Here is a 24,214-nt window from a genome sequence, read left to right on the forward strand (position 1 = left end):
AATCTCTGACAAGTTATATTGAGGTTGGAGACTTATTTTTCAAAGTAGATCGTTTTTAAATAAGGCAATTAAGATAACAAGATAAAGTAGGGGAGTTATTCATTATTATATTGCTTAAAATAAAGTGATTCATCAAGTAAAATACTTAGTAATTACTAATGCTAATATTTAAAATAGGTTATTTACATTTCAAGGCAATTCAAAGTGATTTACAAAAATGAAAAACATTAAGAGCATTACAAAATTATTATAAATAGCATTTAAAAACAGTCATTAAAAAGCAAAGAGAATCAAATGCACATAAAACAAGCTTATACTGTATATCAAATACAAGAATGAAAGTTACAATGCATTGTAAGATATAAATAGTTCAATTAAAAGCAGCGGCAAAAAGCCTGGATTTAAGAGTAGTCAGAGTTGCAGCGGACCTGCAGGATTCTGGGAGTTTGTTCCAGATATTTGGAGCATAATAACTGAACGCTGCTTCTCCATGTTTAGTTCTGACTCTGGGGACAGAAAGCTGACCAGTCCCTGAAGACCTGAGAGATCTGGATGGTTCATCATTTAGCAGGAGGTCAGAAATGAGTTTTGGCCCTAAACCATTCAAAGCTTTATAAACCAGCAGCAGTATTTTGAAATCAGTTCTTTGACAGACAGGTAACAGCTGTACAACATAACATATTTGGGATTTTTCTAACATAGAAAAGACCATCAATGTATCTGCATTTAGCACAAGATGAAGTTTAGTTGATTGTGTTGAAACCCCAGAATATTAAAGGTGTATGGTTGTATGAAGTGTGAGGTCTACTACTCTACACTACTCGATCATCAGCATAACAATGGCTATTACTTCCATATGCATGAACACATACATTATTAATATATAGAACAAAGTGGGTCAAGCTGCATCTCATCAAGGTTATTGCTTTGGGGGAAAAAGCTAGAAGAATTGGAATATTTAAATGTTTTCTATGGATGTTAATTGATCAAATATGAAATGTAACATTTTGTAGAGGTCTTTTGTATATCAAAGTAACCTAATGATGGTTAATGGCAGGAAAAAAACACCTATACCAGAGTAGCATTTATTTAGCTGACACCCCTACATCAATCTTTTTGGTATATATTTTGTATTACAGGACTACTAGGGAGCTTCTTTTTGTTCTAGCACCCTTCCCTTGGAGGTCTTTAAATTATCAACCTAATTCAAAAAGGAATATATGAATAATGAAAAAAGCAGTGCAAAAGTTGGAGGTAATTGTGATTTTGTAAATACATACATTTAGGTATTCACCATCTTCTGTGTTCTGTGTATTGTTTTAAATATATACGTATATATAATTATAAAGTACAAAGTGTTAACAATAATTCCAACACATGGACATTAAATGAATGAAACATTAATAATGATTATAACATATAAAACAAAAAAATACCATATGTTGCTTGACAGAAATGGCCAACATGATGTTTTAACACAGATTGAACAGAATAAAACAAATCTGCTATGTTATATTTTAAAGTGCACCCTAACTCCATTTATCTGCATTTGTATTATACTTCCGACTGGCCCTGAATGCAGCATAGTCTGTACGGAGACAGCGAGCAGCGGCGGCTCCCGGCGGAGCAGCGCGGCGATTGGCCAGAACGAAGAGGGGGAGGGCTGATCTCCCCCCACCCCCTGCTCGCATCACTCCTGGCAGAGGCACTCCTCTCCTCCGCGCCTCCCCTCACCTCTCCTCCCCTCCTAGAGGACAGAGCGATGCGGAGACAATAGGACGCATAGCCGGAGCAGTGTGCAGGATGCTCGGCGTCTCACAGAGGCTTCTCACCGGACCCGGAGCCCAGGACCAGGCCTTTCTCCCGGCTCAGACCCCCAAGTGTGCTCCCCAGCAGCCTGCACTGATAGGGCGGACTCCACAGCCTCCATATGGGAGACAACTGAAGGGTGAGCTGCGGAATAAATACTCCATCTATCCTTACCTGCACCCTCATCCTCTGAATCCCTATAATAAAGGGATGTATTACACTGATTTCTTATTTTCCGAGCATGACAGGCCTATTCTGTGCAGCACCATGCACTGAAAACAATGCTGTATAATGCGCGCGCGTGTGTGTTTGTGTGCCATTTATCTCCAGGAAACAACACAATACTGCATTTTAGATGTAACATCTGTGAAGCGGAATTCATGCTATTGATCACAATGCAACCTCTTGCACCCCCACCCCTCCATGCATCCTGTATATCTGCAGCAGCAGCTGTGTGTGTGGTGTGTGTGTGTGTGTGTGTGTGTGTGTGTGTATGTGCGTGTGTGTGTGTGCGTGTGTGTGTGTGTGCGTGTGTGTGTGCACCTGTCACTCAGAAACAGTGGTTTCCTCAGTCAGTGCAGTCTAAGGGACACACTGCAGGTGGGACCAACATGACGTAGCTCGACAGACTTCTGAAGCTGAGGATGATGGGAGAATATTAACAGACCATAATGTTTACGTTGGTCCACATGCTGGGTTCAGGGATTTTTGCACCTTCCTTACGGCTGTGACAAAGTGTCCGCATGTGTTGCATTAATGTCACAAAGAAAACATACTGATACAATTCTAGATTATTGTTGTAGTGAACCAACTTCTAATTGTTTCTTCGTTTAGAGTTATCTTCCATTGCTTCATCTGTTCTGAGCCACTGAGGGAGGATGTCTGGTTGTGTGTGTGTTAAGCCTGAGACACATCACAGTGGGTTTAAGCTTCTTGCTGGAACATTAAAAAAAAGAAGACACACACTCCAGCATGATGAGTCACAGATCACAATGTAGGTCACATCGGTTGGCAGGGAGGTAACTTCAGCTGGTTGGACAAAGAGAGATGTCCTGATGATGCTCGTCAAGAAACTATGATGACTGTGATGCATATTTTCGACATACTATACTATGTCCTTTATTCTGATATTTTCGACATAGGGCTACTATACATTACATGTCACTTGTTAGGCGCTTTTACCCAAAGCAACTTACTTAGTACTGTGGTCAATCCCCACAGGAGCAATTTGGGGTGAAGTGTCTTGCCCGAGGACACAGCAACATGCTGACTGCAGTGGGGATTGAACCAGTGCTCTGAAGGTGCGCGAAAAAAAAAAAAAGTTTTAACAACATGTTTATTTATTGACTTTTCATTCCTGTATAATCATTTTGCGCAAAGATGGCACTGTTTGTCAGAGCACTTTCATGAAGAACAGCTCCAACGCCTGTGTGTATGGGAACACCTCTGGTGCTGGTCCATTAACTGCCAGTGTTTCCCACAGATCTGTTTCCCACAGATCTGAAATATACTTGGGGGGGGGGGGGTGTTGGTCACTTGTTAGCAGACCCTTCACGCGATGGCAGAGCGAACAGGTACAGGCAGGGCCCATAATGATAGCCCAATAGTTTAAATCTACTACCCACACATGAACATATGGAAATGGGTTACTATTTAAAAAAAAAAATGTATTTATAAATGTATTTAGGAACCTATCCATGTGATTTTTAGTGAGGGTCGACCTCAAATCCTCTATGGGGGTCCAGGGGCATGTCCCCCCCCCCCCCCCCCCCCCCCCGCATCAATCTGGTGCATTTTGAGGGGAAAATAAAGAGACTAGATCTATGGAAACACCTATATTAAACAGAACTGTATACATTACAATAATTATAAAATCATGGCCATAACCAACAACATACCATTTCCAATATGAAAAAAACACTGAAACTTGTTTATTCATTTATTTTTGGAATCAGCCTCTCCTGTCTCTCCCCCCTGCTCCTCTTTGAGGCAGCAGCAAAGACTAGTTTTCTCTCAACAAGTTTTAAAAGTGTATCTTACCTTTTTTCACCTAGTTAACTTTTTATTTATTTATTCATGCATATTTTACTAATCACATTACATTTCATTTAGCTGACGCTTTTATCCAAAGCGACTTATAATGACCGATTACAGGGACATTCTCCCTGGAGTAACTAAGGGCTAAGTGCCTTACTCAAGGGCACACTAGTGGTGGTGTTCCTGGCGGGATTTAAACTCACAGCCTTCCGATCTTCAGCCCACCTCACTATCCATTAGACCAATCACTACCCTCTCAAATGGAAATATGTGTTTACATAAATGGTGACCACACCGTTTGAGACCCACTGAGAACTTAGACTAAGTTAACTATCTAAACACTCAGAGAGTCCTTTACTTCACCTGAGCTGAGGTTATCCCGAGCTTGAATGACACACAGAGACCAATCAAGGGCTTTGATTTATGATCTGTATGACAGTGGCCATGTCGGCAGGCCACATCATGTGGACAGCCAGTCACCCTGTGTGAGGCAGGCCACTTAACAGGCCAGAAGGAGGCGAGATCAGTGCAAGGGAGCGAGGGATCATTGTCCACAAGTTAATCGATCGCAGATGGCGTCGTGGTCACGGACGAATAAAAAAAAAATTATAAAAAAAAAAAATTATAAAAAAAAAAAACCTAAATGGGTCGTGAAATATACTTGGGCGGCCGTTAATATACCTGGGCGGCCCGCCCAAGTATAGTCTATGTGTGGGAAACCCTGTATATGTTGTAACAGTAGTTATCTTTATTCACCCACACATTTTTTAATCATTTGGCCAGTTTAGACCACAGTGCTGACCCTGTAGTCAAATTAGTTAGTTTTGTAGCATTTTCAATTTTAAGGAAATACAAACGGTAGCTATTGGTTCTATATTTATTAATTTGTTTTCAATTTACATTTAACTGCAAGAGATAGTCTTTATCATTCTTTGTAGTTATTTCCGTATTGGATCAATGATTTCATCATTAAGAACTAAAACATAGAATCACAACTAGGAGGCTCGTAACAGCCTGAGTGTTTTCAGACTTAGTTGCATGTAATTATTGTTTAAAAGAAACGAGAATACTCTAGTATAGGTTAAATGAGTAGAATGGGTTAGTATTGCATGTGTTATTAGTCCTTCTTATAGATTAAGCTTAAAACAAACTATCTTTTATTTCCTTTATTGAGACTTAATAATAATAATAATAATAGATTTAATTTGTTAGCGCTTTTACAGGTGCTCAAAGACGCTTTACAGATATAGTGAAGGGAAAAGAAAAGGAAGGAACAACAAATAAATATATAGTTAAAGTTAAAGTCAAATAATACAAAAAAAATGTGTGATTAATGTGTAGTTTCCATGTCTAAGATGTGATAACACATCATGAAATCACAAGGAGTGGTATCCCACCACAACAGGATACACATACAAATCAGTAAATGCCCCTTTAAAGCCAATATGTGCTATTGTCATCATGTTATTAAAAAAAAGGTTTTTAATGTGTTTTTAGGTATACAAAGATGTGTAATTAGGTCAGAGGACAGGGGTCAGTTTAGTTAGGGCTAGGGTCAGGAGAAAAGACTGAGGAATAAGCTGCATTTGTATTATCTTGACTGTAGATATGGTTACAAATGCTACATTTGAGTTGCTGTTGCTATAGTGGTGCAGGGATATTGGCCACACACACACACACACACACACACACACACACACACACACACACACACACACACACACACACACACACACACATACACACACACACACACAGTAGCTGGTACTTTGCTACTCAACGGTCCTTGTCATTGTGTGCCGCTGTCCCTTCTCCTGTCTCATTATTTTCTCTCCCATACACCACTCCTTGTCAATACACGGTCACACACTTTGATGGTGTGTGTGTGTGTGGCCTAGCATTACTATACTTGTGGGGACCTACATCTGTTTACACAGTCACGTGTGGGGACTCGCCTCCCTTATGGGGACAAATTGGAGGTCCCCATGAGGGGAATCATTAATTTTAGGGTGAAGACTTGGTTAGGTTTAGGTTTAGGGTAAGGTTAAGGGTTAGGCATGTGTTGGTTATGGTTAAGGTTAGGATAAGTCTCCAGGAAATGCATGTAAGTCAATGTAATGTCCCCTGAAGTGATGTATACATGGTATGTGTGTGTGTGTTGTGTGTGTGTGTGTGTGTGTGTGTGTGAGTGTGTGTGTGTGTGTGTGTGTGTGTGTGTGTGTGTGTGGTGTGTGTGTGTGTGTGTGTGTGTGTGTGTGTGTGTCATGCCAGCTTTTGTAAACAGACAAACCCTAAGCAGGAATAACATGTAGTGTGTTGCGGTTGCTCCTCACAAAAAGGTTGTTGACAAAAGGATGAAGACAGCGTTGGCTCTAATTGTTTCGGGGCAGAACTGCTGCATCAGCGGAGTGGGTTTTTTTTTTTGTGTTGATGGCCTCGGCCCGCTGAATGTCCCAACGGCTCTGTTGCATAAGCAGTCTGGGCTGCTGAGTGTTAAACCTGATGGCACAGAGTGTCAGTGTAGAGAGGAGGCGGGGGGGGGGGGGGGGGGGGGTGATGTCACTTGAAAGGAACATCGCGTTTTTCGTGTTTCCAGTACGGTGCATTTGAAAGCCTGTGAGTGTACAGGTGCATCACTGAGGAAAAAAGTAGGTTTTGTAAAATGGTGCAGGCAAATCATTGCATGTATTTTCAGACAGACTGTTTTTTATTACTAGGGTTTGCAACTATTGTGTCATATATATATGAAATGTAATCTGTTAAATATCTTTATTAATTTATATACATTTTAAGAAATTATATGGTAAGCAAAACGAAATTAAATACAGTTACAATCCATTTAATAACTAAATAACAAGCCACAAATCAGACAAAGAGAAAGAAAAGAGAGTAAAACAGTGACGAAAAAGAATGAATACATATAATATAGTTACCAGATGGTTGATGCATTATTAATACATGTATATTTTAATGATATAGATCTACTATATAGCTGTACCTCTCCCAGTATATAACCCAAAACAGTTACATTACATTACATTACATTGCATTTAGCTGAAGCTTTTATCCAAAGCGACTTACAATAAGTACATTCGACCAGGAAGACACAACCTTGAAGAAAACAGAATCATAAAGTACATCAGGTTTCATAGAGCCAAACATTTCAAGTGCTACTCAACTTACATCTGTTGTCTATAAAACATCAAAAACGGTGTAAAAATGTATAGAACAATCCACCATGGCACGATCTAAAGTCTTTCAAATAAGTGTGTCTAAAACGCAGAAATATTACATTTACAATAAAACAGACTGAAGTGAAAACACGGAGGCTCACACACACATGGACACACACACACACACACACACACACACACACACACACACACACACACACACACACACACACACACACACACACACACACACACACACACACACACACACACACACACACACACACACACAGAGTGGGATGGCAGACTTCCTCTCCACATGGAGAGCCGACATTTGTCCTGACCTGGTGACTCATTCAGCTATGACTCTAATAATGCTATATATAAATACAGATGAAGCTTTCTTTGTGGTAAACACACACACACACACACACACACACACACACACACACACACACACACACACACACACACACACACACACACACACACACACACACACACACACACACACACACACACACACACACACACATGGATTTTCATCTGAGATGCCAACATACAACTGAGAGCATAACACACTGTAAAGCATAAAGCATCAGTTATAATGATGTAAATAGAACTCCTCAGAGATGTTGTTTTTCACTTTGACAGCCCTCTCTAGTTTAAACTTTCAATATGTTTTTATAAGCTGACAAAATGCAGGAAAATAATGTTGTTAAATCATTAAGTGTATTGTATCCGATCTTTTATATTAGTGAGTGTCTGCAAATGAAATCACAGTGGAGGTGTGTAGCAGTAATACGGTTATGCCAACAGCAATATGAGCTGAATAAGTGATGATGATGACAAGGTGTCATTCAATTTAGTTGAATTGTAATACACTCGAGTATACTTCCCATCTGGTGCATAATAGAACACATCTAAAAGATGAATGATGTATTGATCAAGTATATCAATGGCCAAGCTTCACTTTGCATACATATGTAGACTTGTTACCTGAAATCTGGACTTTAAAAAAACCTAAAATCGTAACTGTTCTTAGACAGCATATAATTCCATTTCAAGTATATCATTATTTATAAATTGCATTAATTATACTTTTTATTTCTAGAGGGCTTTTCATGATACTCAAGACACTTAACATAAGTTCAAATGATCATATACTGTAATACAACAAACACATCTGGGTTAGAATGACAGTGCACCTTGTGTTTGTCTAACATTGTTTACTGAAGACGTACTTAGAAAAAAGGTTGCCTCGATTGGACTAATTTGTTTACTTTCATAACATAGTGACATCACAACGTAACACTTGTGTCTTTTGGCTAGTACTCCAACACATTGTACGTGATATGCTAAGGGGCGGGGCATCTCTAAGCTATTGACCAATCAAAACAGAGCCAGCCAGCTAACCAATAAATGCAGACTGGGCTCTGGTTTCAGACAGAGGGTGAAAAGAGGTGCTGCAGCACAGGCAGTATGAGAACAATAGAGAGCTTTTTGAACATTAAAGCATGGAGACATGTTCCAGTAGAGACACTACATACTGATATACACCTGAACATCAGCAGGAGAGGACTCTTTAAAGTAGAGACACTACATACTGATATACACCTGAACATCAGCAGGGAGGAGGACTCTTTAAAGTAGAGACACTACATACTGATATACACCTGAACATCAGCAGGAGAGGACTCTTTAAAGTAGAGACACTACATACTGATATACACCTGAACATCAGCAGGAGAGGACTCTTTAAAGTAGAGACACTACATACTGATATACACCTGAACATCAGCAGGAGAGGACTCTTTAAAGTAGAGATCACTACATACTGATATACACCTGAACATCAGCAGGAGAGGGACTCTTTAAAGTAGAGACACTACCTACTGATATACACCCTGAACATCAGCAGGAGAGGACTCTTAAGTAGAGACACTACATACTGATATACACCTGAACATCAGCAGGAGAGGACTCTTTAAAGTAGAGACACTACATACTGATATACACCTGAACATCAGCAGGAGAGGACTCTTTAAAGTAGAGACACTACATACTGATATACACCTGAACATCAGCAGGAGAGGACTCTTTAAAGTAGAGACACTACATACTGATATACACCTGAACATCAGCAGGAGAGGACTCTTTAAAGTAGAGACACTACATACTGATATACACCTGAACATCAGCAGGAGAGGACTCTTTAAAGTAGAGACACTACATACTGATATACACCTGAACATCAGCAGGAGAGGACTCTTTAAAGTAGAGACACTACATACTGATATACACCTGAACATCAGCAGGAGAGGACTCTTTAAAGTAGAGACACTACATACTGATATACACCTGAACATCAGCAGGAGAGGACTCTTTAAAGTAGAGACACTACATACTGATATACACCTGAACATCAGCAGGAGAGGACTCTTTAAAGTAGAGACACTACATACTGATATACACCTGAACATCAGCAGGAGAGGACTCTTTAAAGTAGAGACACTACATACTGATATACACCTGAACATCAGCAGGAGAGGACTCTTTAAAGTAGAGACACTACATACTGATATACACCTGAACATCAGCAGGAGAGGACTCTTTAAAGTAGAGACACTACATACTGATATACACCTGAACATCAGCAGGAGAGGACTCTTTAAAGTAGAGACACTACATACTGATATACACCTGAACATCAGCAGGAGAGGACTCTTTAAAGTAGAGACACTACATACTGATATACACCTGAACATCAGCAGGAGAGGACTCTTTAAAGTAGAGACACTACATACTGATATACACCTGAACATCAGCAGGAGAGGACTCTTTAAAGTAGAGACACTACATACTGATATACACCTGAACATCAGCAGGAGAGGACTCTTTAAAGTAGAGACACTACATACTGATATACACACCTGAACATCAGCAGGAGAGGACTCTTTAAAGTAGAGGACACTACATACTGATATACACCTGAACATCAGCAGGAGAGGACTCTTTAAAGTAGAGACACTTACATACTGATATACACCTGAACATCAGCAGGATGAGGACTCTTTAAAGTAGAGACACTACATACTGATATACACCTGAACATCAGCAGGAGAGGACTCTTTAAAGTAGAGACACTACATACTGATATACACCTGAAACATCAGCAGGAGAGGACTCTTTAAAGTAGAGACACTACATACTGATATACACCTGAACATCAGCAGGAGAGGACTCTTTAAAGTAGAGACACTACATACTGATATACACCTGAACATCAGCAGGAGAGGACCTCTTTAAAGTAGAGACACTACATACTGATATACACCTGAACATCAGCAGGAGAGGACTCTTTAAAGTAGAGACACTACATACTGATATACACCTGAACATCAGCAGGGAGAGGACTCTTTAAAGTAGAGACACTACATACTGATACTACACCTGAACATCCAGCTGAAGCTAACAACTACATCAGCAGGAGAGGACTCTTTTAAAGCAGAGACACTACATACTGGATATACACCTGAACATCATGCAGGAGAGGACTCTTTAAAGTAGAGACACTACATACTGATATACACCTGAACATCAGCAGGAGAGGACTCTTTAAAGTAGAGACACTACATACTGATATACACCTGAACATCAGCAGGAGAGGACTCTTTAAGCAGAGACACTACATACTGATATACACCTGAACATCAGCAGGAGAGGACTCTTTAAAGTAGAGACACTACATACTGATATACACCTGAACATCAGCAGGAGAGGACTCTTTAAAAGCAGAGACACTACATACTGATATACACCTGAACATCAGCAGGAGAGGACTCTTTAAAGTAGAGACACTACATACTGATATACACCTGAACATCAGCAGGAGAGGACTCTTTAAAGTAGAGACACTACATACTGATATACACCTGAACATCAGCAGGAGAGGACTCTTTAAAGTAGAGACACTACATACTGATATACACCTGAACATCAGCAGGAGAGGACTCTTAAAGTAGAGACACTACATACTGATATACACCTGAACATCAGCAGGAGAGGACTCTTTAAAGTAGAGACACTACATACTGATATACACCTGAACATCAGCAGGAGAGGACTCTTTAAAGTAGAGACACTACATACTGATATACAACCTGAACATCAGCAGGAGAGGACTCTTTAAAGTAGAGGACACTACATACTGATATACACCTGAACATCAGCAGGAGAGGGACTCTTTAAAGTAGAGACACTACATACTGATATACACCTGAACATCAGCAGGAGAGGACTCTTTAAAGTAGAGACACTACATACTGATATACACCTGAACATCAGCAGGAGAGGACTCTTTAAAGTAGAGACACTACATACTGATATACACCTGAACATCAGCAGGAGAGGACTCTTTAAAGTAGAGACACTACATACTGATATACACCTGAACATCAGCAGGAGAGGACTCTTTAAAGTAGAGACACTACATACTGAATAACACCTGAACATCAGCAGGAGAGGACTCTTTAAAGTAGAGACACTACATACTGATATACACCTGAACATCAGCAGGAGAGGACTCTTTAAAGTAGAGACACTACATTACTGATATACACCTGAACATCAGCAGGAGAGGACTCTTTAAAGTAGAGACACTACATACTGATATACACCTGAACATCAGCAGGAGAGGACTCTTTAAAGTAGAGACACTACATACTGATATACACCTGAACATCAGCAGGAGAGGACTCTTTAAAGTAGAGACACTACATACTGATATACACCTGAACATCAGCAGGAGAGGACTCTTTAAAGCTAGAGACACTACATTACTGATATACACCCTGAACATCAGCAGGAGAGGACTCTTTAAAGAAGAGACACTACATACTGATATACACCTGAACATCAGCAGGAGAGGACTCTTTAAAGTAGAGACACTATATACTGATATACACATGAACATCAGCAGGAGAGGACTCTTTAAAGCAGAGACACTACATACTGATATACACCTGAACATCAGCAGGAGAGGACTCTTTAAAGTAGAGACACTACATACTGATATACACCTGAACATCAGCAGGAGAGGACTCTTTAAAAGTAGAGACATACATACTGATATACCCTGAACATCAGCAGGAGAGGACTCTTAAAGCAGAGACACTACATACTGATACACACCTGAACATCAGCAGGAGAGACTCTTTAAAGCAGAGAACTACATACTGATACACACTGAATCAGCAGGAGAGGACTCTTTAAAGCAGAGACACTACATACTGAGATATACACCTGAACATCAGCAGGAGAGGACTCTTTAAAGTAGAGACACTACATACTGATTACACCTGAACATCCAGGAGAGGACTCTTTAAGCAGAGACACTACATACTGATACACACCTGAACATCAGCAGGAGAGGACTCTTTAAAGTCAGAGACACTACATACTGATATACAGCTGAACCTCAGCAGGAGAGGACTCTTTTAAAGTAGAGACAACTACATACTGATATACACCTGAACATCAGCAGGAGAGGACTCTTTTAAAGTAGATGACACTACATACTGATATACACCTGAACATCAGCAGGAGAGGACTCTTTTAAAGTAGAGACACTACATACTGATATACACCTGAACATCAGCAGGAGAGGACTCTTTAAGCAGAGACACTACATACTGATACACACCTGAACATCAGCAGGAGCGTACTCTTTAAAGTAGAGACACTACATACTGATATACACCTGAACATCAGCAGGAGAGGACTCTTTAAAGTAGAGACACTACATACTGATATACCACCTGAACATCAGCAGAGAGAGGACTCTTTAAAGTAGAGACACTACATACTGATATACACCTGAACATCAGCGGAGAGGACTCTTTAAAGTAGAGACACTACATACTGATATACACCTGAACATCAGCGAGGAGGAGGACTCTTTAAAGCAGAGACACTTACATACTGATACAACACCTGAACATCAGCAGGAAGAGGACTCTTTAAGTCGAGACGACTACATCCTGATATACACCCTGAAACATCCGCAGGGAGGAGGACTCTTTAAGTAGAGACAGCTTACATACTGATATACACATGAACATCAGCCAGCAGCGACAGGACTCTTTTTAAGTAGAGACACTACATTACTGATATACACCTGGACCATCAGCAGGAGAGGACTCTTTAAGTAGAGACCTACATACTGATATTACACCTGAACATCATGCAGGAGAGGACTCCTTTAAAGTAGAGACACTACATACTGATATACACCTGAACATCAAGCAGGAGAGGACTCTTTAAGCAGAGACACTACATACTGATATACACCTGAACATCAGCAGGAGAGGACCTCTTTAAAGTAGAGACACCTACATACTGATATACACCTGAACATCAGCAGGAGAGGATCTCTTAAAGTAGAGACACTACATACTGATATACACCTGAACATCAGCAGGAGAGGACTCTTTAAAGTAGAGACACTACATACTGATATACACCTGAACATCAGCAGGAGAGGACTCTTTAAAGTAGAGACACTACATACTGATATACACCTGACATCAGCAAGAGAGGGTCTCTCTAAAGTAGAGACACTACATACTGATATACACCTGAACATCAGCAGGAGAGGGACTCTTTATAAGTAGAGACACTACATACTGATATACACCTGAACATCAGCAGGAGAGGACTCTTTAAAGTAGAGACACTACATACTGATATACACCTGAACATCAGCAGGAGAGGACTCTTTAAAGCAGAGACACTACATACTGATATACACCTGAACATCAGCAGGAGAGGACTCTTTAAAGTAGAGACACTACATACTGATATACCCCCCAACCTGAACATCAGCAGGAGAGGACTCTTTAAGTAGAGACACTAACATACTGATATACACCTGAACATCAGCAGGAGAGGACTCTTTAAAGTAGAGGACACCTACATTACTGATAACCACCTGAACATCAGCCAGGAGAGGACTCTTTAAAGCTAGAGACACTAACATACTGATTACACCTGAACATCAGCAGGAGAGGACTCTTTAAAGTAGAGACACTACATACTGATATACACCTGAACATCAGCAGGAGAGGACTCTTTTAAAGTAGAGGACACTACATACTGATACACACCCTGAACATCAGCAGGAGAGGACTCTTTAAGTAGCGACACTACATACTGATATACACCTGAACATCAGCAGGAGAGACTCTTTAAAGCAGAGACACTACATACTGATTACACACCTGAACATCAGCAGGAGAGGACTCTTTAAAGTAGAGACACTACATACTGATATACACCCTGAACAATCAGCAGGAGAGGGACTCTTTCTAAAGTAGAGACACTACATACTGATATACACCCTGAACATCAGCAGGAGGGACTCTTTAAAGTCGAGACACTACATACTGATATACACCTGAACATCAGCAGGAGAGGACTCTTTAAAGTAGAGGACACTACATACTGATATACACCTGAACATCAGCAGGAGAGGACTCTTTAAAGTAGAGACACTACATACTGATATACACCTGAACATCAGCAGGAGAGGACTCTTTAAATCAGAGACACTACATACTGATATACACCTGAACATCAGCAGGAGAGGACTCTTTAAAGTAGAGACACTACATACTGATATACACCTGAACATCAGCAGGAGAGGACTCTTTAAAGTAGAGACACTACATACTGATATACACCTGAACATCAGCAGGAGAGGACTCTTTAAAGTAGAGACACTACATACTGATATACACCTGAACATCAGCAGGAGAGGACTCTTTAAAGTAGAGACACTACATACTGATATACACCTGAACATCAGCAGGAGAGGACTCTTTAAAGTAGAGACACTACATACTGATATACACCTGAACATCAGCAGGAGAGGACTCTCTAAAGTAGAGACACTACATACTGATATACACCTGAACATCAGCAGGAGAGGACTCTTTAAAGTAGAGACACTACATACTGATATACACCTGAACATCAGCAGGAGAGGACTCTTTAAAGCAGAGACACTACATACATGATATACACCTGAACATCAGCAGGAGAGGACTCTTTAAAGTAGAGACACTACATACTGATATACACCTGAACATCAGCAGGAGAGGACTCCTTTAAAGTAGAGACACTACATACTGATATACACCTGAACATCAGCAGGAGAGGACCTCTTTAAAGTAAGAGACCACTAACTACTGATATACACCTGAAACATCAGCAGGAGAGGACTCTTTAAAGTAGAGACACTACATACTGCTATACACCTGAACATCAGCAGGGAAGGACTCTTTAAAGTAGAGACACTACATACTGATATACACCTGAACATCAGCAGGAGAGGACTCCTTTAAAGTAGAGACACTTACCATACTGATATACACCTGGACATCAGAGGAGAGGACTCTTTAAAGTAGAGACACTACATACTGATACACACCTGAACATCAGCAGGGAGAGGACTCTTTAAAGTAGAGACACTACATACTGATATACACCTGAAAATAAATAATAGGACCCCTTCAAACTGTTAAAACTATACAATTCTACAAGACAAGGCTACTACTGTAGATATAAACAAAACAGCATGGTCTTATTAAACATCACTGGAAAGATAAAAAAGATAAGCTCAATACAAAAAATATTGAAATAATGCATGTAAAATTAAAAGGAAATTTTCACACTTTAAACCAAGGAATATTAATTTTGAAACATGAACATAAATTCAACAATACATTGCGGATTGTACTATTGACTGTATACCCCTGCAGATGCAACACACACACACACACCACACACACACACACACACACACACACACACACACACACACACACCACACACACCACACACACACACACCACACACACACACGCACACACACACACACACACTCCATGTATCCTGCAAATAAGCACTGCTGAACCTCGACAGAAACACATGGCCTTATCTGTTCACAACACCCCAGCCTCCCTCCTGTGCATGTGTGTATATGTGTGTGTGTGTGCTTTTATCGCATGTGTACAAGTTTTTTTTAGGCAGGGACAGGTACAGTACATCCTCTCTGCACTGCCATTTATCATCCAAACTGACTCACCCCTCCTCACCTGCTGGTGCCAAATGCTCTCACACAAATAACATGACACACACAGAGGCCTATGTAGGGGGTGACAAGGTACTTACACTAGTTGTGTGTGTGTGTGTGTGTATGTGTGTGTGTGTGTGTGTGTGTGTGTGTGTGTGTGTGTGTGTGTGTGTGTGTGTTATCACATAGCTGGTGACCGAACAGGTGATAAAGCAGGTGATGACAGCAGACGTAACAAAGGAGATAAACATAAGAATACTGCTAGTTTCCTCAGAGCCATAACAGTAAGGCAGATACACAAGACTACTCAGATGGAGAGCGCTTATATAATGTTGTGTGTGTGTGTGTGTGGTGTGTGTGTGTGTGTGTGTGTGTGTGTGTGTGTGTGTGTGTGTGTGTGTGTGTGGTGTGTGTGTGTGTGTGTGTGTGTGTGTGTGTGTGTGGGGGTCAGGATTTGGCAGGTATTGCTGCTCAGGAAGAAAAAGAGAAAGCAATCACTAAGAATAATCACACTGCAGCAAGGAATGGATTTGCTAGAAAGGACTGCTTTTGGCTGCGTGCATGTGTGTGTGTGTGTGTGTGTGTGTGTGTGTGTGTGCGCGTGTGTGTGTGTGTGCGCGTGTGTGTGTGCACGTGTGTGTGTGTGCGCGTGTGTGTGCGCGCGTGTGTGTGTGTGTGCGCGCGTGTGTGCGCGTGTGTGTGTGCGTGTGTGCGCGTGTGTGTGTGTGCGCGTGTGTGTGTGTGTGCGCGGGTGTGTGTGTGTGTGTGTGTGTGCGCGCACGCACGTGTGTGTGTGTGTGTGTGTGTGTGTGGGTGTGTGTGTGTGTGCGCGCGTGTGTGTGCGCGTGTGTGTGTGTGTGTGTGACTCAGCTCACAGCCCAGCTTTGGCTTTCCCCTTGGCGTGCAGCATTTAGAATGACTTAAGCCTTCACTGCAGATAATTAGCATTTTCAGTGACTATCACTGCAGATCAGAGCAGCCAGCAGTGAGCTGCAGAATCAAACGCGTCTTGTTCGCTAATGACCTTGAAACCCAGCAGAAAATATCACAAACACACTCTCCTATTGATGTAAAAGAGTAGAACAGCACACCGTGTTGTCTGTTTCTCCCATGGGGCCTTAAGAGACAACTGTTTTAATGCAAAGGGGATACTACGGAAAAACATAAGGCTAAGTGTGAATTTATCAGCATTTAACTATTTTTATATATTTATATTGTTATGCACATCAAATGTAATACCACAATAAATTGAACATGGAAGTTTTCCACAGGATACATTTTGATGTAATATATGTTTCAGATGTAAAATACTAACATCCAACCATTAATTGAATTGTATTTATGTATTTTATCCATTTATATTAGTCATTTACTTTTATTTAAAACTTTTATTTGTTTAGTATGTTATAATGCAGATCATTTATAATTATATTGTATAATTAAGGTTTAATGCTTATAGGCTTATATGCTTTGTATTAATACAAAGGTGTTGTCTATTGTCAAATATTCTACTGCAATTTTTAAATAACTACAATAATCCTTCTTCTTATATTTAATCGTAATAATTAAAATATTTAAAAAAGATAGGAATAAAAATGTACTTTAAACTCCAACGTAAAAATGTGTTTCCTCTCTCATTCCTGCGTAGTGACTGCAGCTGTTAGCTGTCCCACCTGAGCGTCTGCTCCCCAGTTCTGTCCCGTGGTCCGTCCCCTATAGCAGTCCCTAGCATGAGTTCCTCTCCGCTGGTGTCTCGAGCCAACATGGACATCCTGGACGAGCTGCAGCTGATCGCAGCCCAGAACCTGGAGAGGCTGGAGGTCAACAAATACTACGAGGTGATCCGGGAGCTGGGCAAGGGCACGTACGGCAAGGTGGACCTGGTCATCCACAAGATCAGAGGTGAGGGGGCACGAATGCACACGTACAAAATCCTGCTGCTCTAAATAGGCAAAACGTTTATATGCCTATTTTTCTCATATTTCGCCCAATAAGGTACAAAAATGGCTCTGAAGTTCCTGAAGAAGAAGACTACCAAGCTGAAGTCGTTCCTGCGGGAGTACAGCATCTCTCTGTACCTGTCCCCCTGCCCCTTCATCATCAACATGTTCGGCATCGCCTTTGAGACGGACGACTACTACGTGTTCGCCCAGGAGTACGCGCTGGCAGGGGACCTCTTCGATATCATTCCCCCACAGGTGCTCCATCTTCATTCTGGTTACTCTGCATATCACTGCTTCTGGGTCAAGGACTTAAGCAAAAAAATATCCATCTTGACAAGTTCTTAAATTAGGACTTTGCATCCGAAGTTAACATTTGTAGGTCATTTACTCACCCCATTTTGTCTTAAATTCTCAAAGAAAACCGTTCTCAAATGCCTCCAAGATAAACAATGAATTAAAAAAACTGAGAAGAGAAGTCAATTTTGAGCATAAGACTGGATTAATAAAACTTGTATCATACGGAAGGATTTATGTAATAGTTTGTAAACAGCTGTTAAATATGGACCCCATTGACTTCAATTCATGTAGACTTTTCTCTCATTTCGATTTTTCATTGACCATGGAGGTATATGACAAGTTTTTCAAGAATTCAACGTAACAGTGGGTTTAATAATTGATATCCAACGTATATTTTTGTGGGTGAAGTATTATTTTAAGAAGACAGATTTGTTTTTAGTCCACGTTTTATTGTTGAATATACCATATGTATTGTGTGTAGCACTCTAATCTCCCTCTTTCCATTTCTTCAGATTGGTCTTCCCGAGGCAGTGGCAAAGCGCTGTGTGCACCAAGTAGCCATCGCTCTGGACTACCTGCACTGTAAGAAGCTGGTCCACAGGGACATCAAGCCTGAAAATATCCTCATTTTTGACCGAGAGTGCCGCAAGGTCAAGCTGTCAGATTTCGGCATGACCCGCCGAGCTGGCTCACCAGTGAAACGAGTGAGTAATGTTTCTGTGTCTGATCTTACATTCCAATGCATTTCATTTAGCTGAAGCTCTTATCGGAAGTACATTAGCTTTCATCAAGTGCAACTGCATTGACTTCAAATAGGCCTAACCATTCATTGCTACGTACAGAAGTGAAATTAAATATATATATTATTGTCCAAGGTGCAGTCGGAACAGGTTAGGGTTTTCAGTCTGTGGCAGAAGATGTGTAACCTTTCTGCTGTCGTGACATCAAGGAAGCTTGTTTCCCCATTTTGGATCCAGGATTGTGAAAAGGTGTGTTTTTTTTTAGGGGTATGTGGGTCCAACTCACATTAAGGGGGTAACAAGCCGATTGGTTGATGCAGAGCGAAGTGCATATGCTGGAGTGCATGGTGTAATCGTGTTGTGGATGTAGGAAGCGCCTGATGTTTTGCAGCACAGTATTCCAGTACTAGTGTCTTGAACCACTCAAAGTCCTTTATCCAGTGTGGTGTTGACCTGTCTTCCCTGCAGGTGAGTGGCACCATCCCCTACACGGCCCCGGAGCTCTGCGATGTGTCCCGTCACGAGGGCTTCTGCGTGGACTACAGCACGGACGTCTGGGCCTTCGGGGTGCTGCTCTTCTGCATGCTGACCGGAAACTTCCCATGGGAGAAAGCGCTGCCCTCCGACTCCTTCTACCAGGAGTTCATCCGCTGGCAGAGGAGGAGGACCAACACGGTCCCCTCCCAGTGGAGGCGCTTCACGGAGCAGGCCCTGCGCATGTTCCGCCGCCTGCTCTCCGTGGAACAGGACCGCCGCTGCTCCGTCAAAGAGGTGTTCGGGTACTTCAGCCACTCCTGGATGCTGGACGCGGAGAACAACAACAACAATGGGAACGGCAACAGCAACGGAAACAGCAACGGCAACAGCAACACCAACACCAACAGCAACAGCGCAAGTGGTGGAGAGAGGGTTGGCGCTGGTGGCGGGGAGAGAGGAGGTGCGCGGGGAGAGGGGAACGCCACCATCTCCTCATCTTCTTCTGGGGAGGAAGACGAGGAGCTGCTTGTGGAGAGGATGAAGCAGCAGACTTTATCTCCTCTCTCCCCGCTCTCTCCTCTCTCTCCCACGTCTCTGGTGGCGGTGGAGAGGGGGAGCGGCGGCGGGGCCAAGGGCGGGGGGATGGAGCCAGGCGGAGGCCACCATTTTGTGTCCGTCTCCACCAACAGCTCTGTGTCGTCCACCAACAGTTACGACCGAATGCCGCGGGAAAACAGTTCCCCGGGAGGACGCATGCTGGTGGCCACGCCCATAGAAATCTGCGTCTGAGTGCGTCAGAACATTGATGTTGTCACAGACTCACTGGTGCCAATTTATACCTCTCATCCAACCACATGCATGGAAACAAACGGACAATGTACTAACACGTATCCTGATCTAAACATCTTGGGAAAGGCAGAGCACATACAGAAGACAGAGAGTATTTGTAGAATGCATACATTCCTCATAAGGTAGGCTTTTTGGACTCCAAAAGAAGCCCACTCTACTCTTTAATGTCAGTGTGCAAATGCCTTTTTTTTAAGCCCAGAGGAAAATAAAAAATTGCTTCCTTCACCATCCGAAAAGAAGACCAAAATGTATTTCTAAAAGCAATACTTCCAGCAAAAAAAAGGCAAATAGAGACCATGTGGCAGACTGCTGTAGGATCGCTTCTGAACGAAGCCAAGGGACAAAGGATTTGTATTTTTGAAGAAGACTATAACAGAGTTCAAGGAAATACATGTAAGATAAAAAAGGAGCAAGCAGTGGTTTTAAATGTTTTATGTGTCGGAAAAGTGTGAGTGAATTTGTTGTGTGTATTATTGTGGATTTATTTTACTTTGAGAATTTAATTATTTATTTGAATTTAAATAGACTACTTTTTTGTATTGTTTGGTTATTTTTGTAATGTTTAACTTCACGTTGTATTCTGGCATAGCTGTGCCAAATCCATTTGGTTGGCTGCTGTTCACATTGGAATAATACGACTGTATAAGTTTTGACTATTGTAATTCAGTACGTCCACGAGCGGAAGCCTCTGATGTCTTTGTTCTTCAATTCAAACATATCTTCTTCATTGTTGAAAGACTTTTTTTCTACTTCCTCCCAAAACTATATTTGTAAAGCTTCCGTTTCCTTTGATTCTTTTTAATTCAGTTTGTATTGTTTGTATTTTATTTGAAACTTTAAGCAAAATTAATTGCCTGAAAAAGGAAAGAGTTATGATGACTTAGCATTTTCAATTCAATCTGAAGGAGGAAAAAAAAAAAATTACCTTTTTATAAATTGCATGACGAGTAGCTCAAACGTACCTTTATGAAGAATTTGAAGCGGCTTTATGAAAATGTACTTGAAAGATTTACAAAAAGAAACGTAAAATGTTGTGATGTGGATTTTTTGCCGTAGCACAATTTCTTGCATAATGTTCCTCGGGTGAATATTGCCGTCATGATCTCTTGAGACATCCTAGGGCTACAAAATCTGAACAATAATAGTTTTGATTCTGTGTGTTGTATTTGTATTGCTATAAATGCCGTGTACTCATCTCACCAAATCAAGGAACCGAAGAAAAAAAACAAAGCATGAGGACATAGAATTTAAACACAGATCTAAATTGCCACCTTTAGTCAAGTAGTGCGGCGTTGGTTTTCTACCAAGTTGAAATGAACTGAAAAAAAGTAATCCATTCCTTTCTTTGACAAAAAAAAATGAAGAAAAATAACATTGGATTATGCATAGGAATGGGTGTTTTGTGTGTTGCTTTCCAGACATATATTCTGCATGAACTTGTATGTGCTAAAGCTCTATTGTGAAAACCGGCTCAGTGTTTCTCCTGTCACAAGCTGGTGTAGTATAGCTGCTGCAACAACAACAACATGTTTCTTTATCTGGTGAGTCAGTAGCCTCAGCTTGGATCTGCCTGAACGAGGATCAGCTAAACTCAGTTTAACGAAATCGTTTGGATCATGTTCGTCGAAGCTGATCAGATAGCATGATGCAGATGACTACATCTTGTGACAATCTCTGACCTCATTGGCAGCCTTCTGACTCCGAACAAAGGACAGTCCTGATACAGAATCTGTAGCCGAGCTGTTCTTTAGCTCTCCATCAGCCAGCTGCAAGCTGAACGAGCTCTTCAGCATTTACTGTGTGAGCTCCAGCACATCACATGACTGTATGAAGAAGAGATTACATGGGCCTGTACATGACCTCATAATGTCATTATTGCCCCCCTAAAAACCCCTTGTACGGCTCCTTAGCACTTCCCAGATATGTTTACACTGAATCATTCATCCTAGCAAACTATTTAATTTCCCAAAAAGTAAAGTGAGAAATCCTGTAAAGCTGGCAGTGTCTGGGTTAATAAGGGTTGGCCGGAGATGGCCTCTAGGTCTGTCACAGGCACCAATCAGAATATGTGTTTTTTTTTAAAAATGATATGAAACATACCCTACATGCTGTAGTTTTATCATAAAATGCTGAGCCTCCATTGCCCTATTTAAAGTCAAGCTAAAATTTGACTGCTAGTATTTGACTCTGTTGTAATGCTAAATGTTGGCATTTGTATGCTAACGTTGTTTGTATTTTAAAATGTAGTATAAAAGGCAGTATACTGGTGTCAAATCCAAGAGCCTTCCACATATTACTATGTAAATTAGCTTGTGTACAGCTCTTTGTTTTCTTCATTTCACGGTAGCAAACAACTGTGAAGTTCACTGAGGGAAACAGGGCAGGCGAAATATCAGAGCGAATGTATTTAGCTTCTGTGCTAATTCAGAGAAGTTTCAATTCAGGCAAATTATTCCAAATTGAATATACATTTGTTTTTGTGTTCAAATGGCATTTCAAATTTGTAATTAAAAGTGACAGACCCAGGGACCAACATGAAGACTAAAGCCTAGCCGCCCCATAGGCCATCACTCTTTGTTTTTGTCTTCAGAGGACCTTTAAAGCTAATAGCTAGCTTACATTCTCCTTTGTTGTCCAAGATTAAAAGTGCTCTGTGGAGTTTTCGTGAAAACAAATATGATGTTATGTTGGTACATGGCTACATTTCTTGATGTGTTACTGGCACTTATTGTCCGCGGAAGAGGCTAAAACCATGACAGGATGTGAATTGTGCTACTAGGCAAATGGTCACCGACTGAAGAAAACATTGCTCATAGATAATGGTCAAATGCTCCACATGTTACCTTTAATTAGGAAGCACAAAATGTTTGCATATCGAATGTATGTTAGTGTGTTCTGAAATTGAATTTACAATGTTTAGGCCCACAAGACTGCTTATTTTAGTCAAATTTGGGTAATCTTCAAACATCTGAAAAGCCTATTAAATATGATCTCTAATGGTGTACTGTAAGTTTGGTTTTTGAGTGTGTGAACAAAAAAAGAATGATCCAAAATAGCGACTATGACACTGAGCCATACAGGAAAATCTGAATATGTGCCAAATGTATTTGGTTACAGTAGGAAAACTGTTGCCTTCACTTGGTGCAATACAGATTTATTTACTTGAAATATGTATTTGACTCGGCCACAATGTAAAGACTTAGACTATATGAAGAAAATGCAGGCTAAATTTGATTATAGTCAAATGTTTGCATAATTTCACCCTAGTAGATGTTTGCATGAAGCAACAATTAGACCACAAATGGTTGGAATGGATATTTTGGAATAGCTACACAACTTATTAATGTTATGATCAGCCCCAGTATCCGCTGCAGTCACTCCAAACTCGAACCGTGATCCTTTTCTTCACTGGGACGCCTGCATCCGTGGCAGATGCCTCCTCTCTTCATCATATCGTCATGTGTTGTAATGGAGCTCCTGTGTCTTTCTGTACAGTGACCTGTTCCGAAGCTTTATGTGTTGGTAGAGTTTTAGTCAGTAGATGACCACAGCTCTAGGACTCGTATCCGGTTCTGTCTTTGCAATACAACTGTCTTCCTGTAAAATGAGATTTAGTCAATAAAATGAGAATTGCTGTTGGAGTTAAATCTTTGGTCTCTGGTTATTTCCCCCAGGACTCGCATTCGATGAATAAGGAAAAAGCAAGACATACAGGCTCAGTTGATTAATACAAGTTTGTCACATCCCAGTAGT

General features: G+C 41.0%; 1 protein-coding gene across 1 annotated transcript; it reads left to right on the forward strand.

Moving 5' to 3' along the window:
• Positions 1–1,607: 1,607 nt before the first annotated feature.
• Positions 1,608–24,108, forward strand: bsk146 (brain specific kinase 146). Its single transcript, XM_034227574.1, has 5 exons — positions 1,608–1,948; positions 17,804–18,057; positions 18,151–18,353; positions 18,908–19,099; positions 19,604–24,108. The coding sequence occupies exons 2-5, from the start codon at positions 17,886–17,888 to the stop codon at positions 20,399–20,401; spliced, it is 1,365 nt and encodes a 454-aa protein (XP_034083465.1). The 5' UTR covers positions 1,608–1,948; positions 17,804–17,885; the 3' UTR covers positions 20,402–24,108.
• The last annotated feature ends 106 nt before the right edge of the window (positions 24,109–24,214 follow it).

The sequence above is a fragment of the Gymnodraco acuticeps genome, unplaced genomic scaffold (genome assembly GCF_902827175.1).
Source record: "Gymnodraco acuticeps unplaced genomic scaffold, fGymAcu1.1, whole genome shotgun sequence".
NCBI classification, from domain to species: Eukaryota; Metazoa; Chordata; class Actinopteri; order Perciformes; family Bathydraconidae; genus Gymnodraco; species Gymnodraco acuticeps.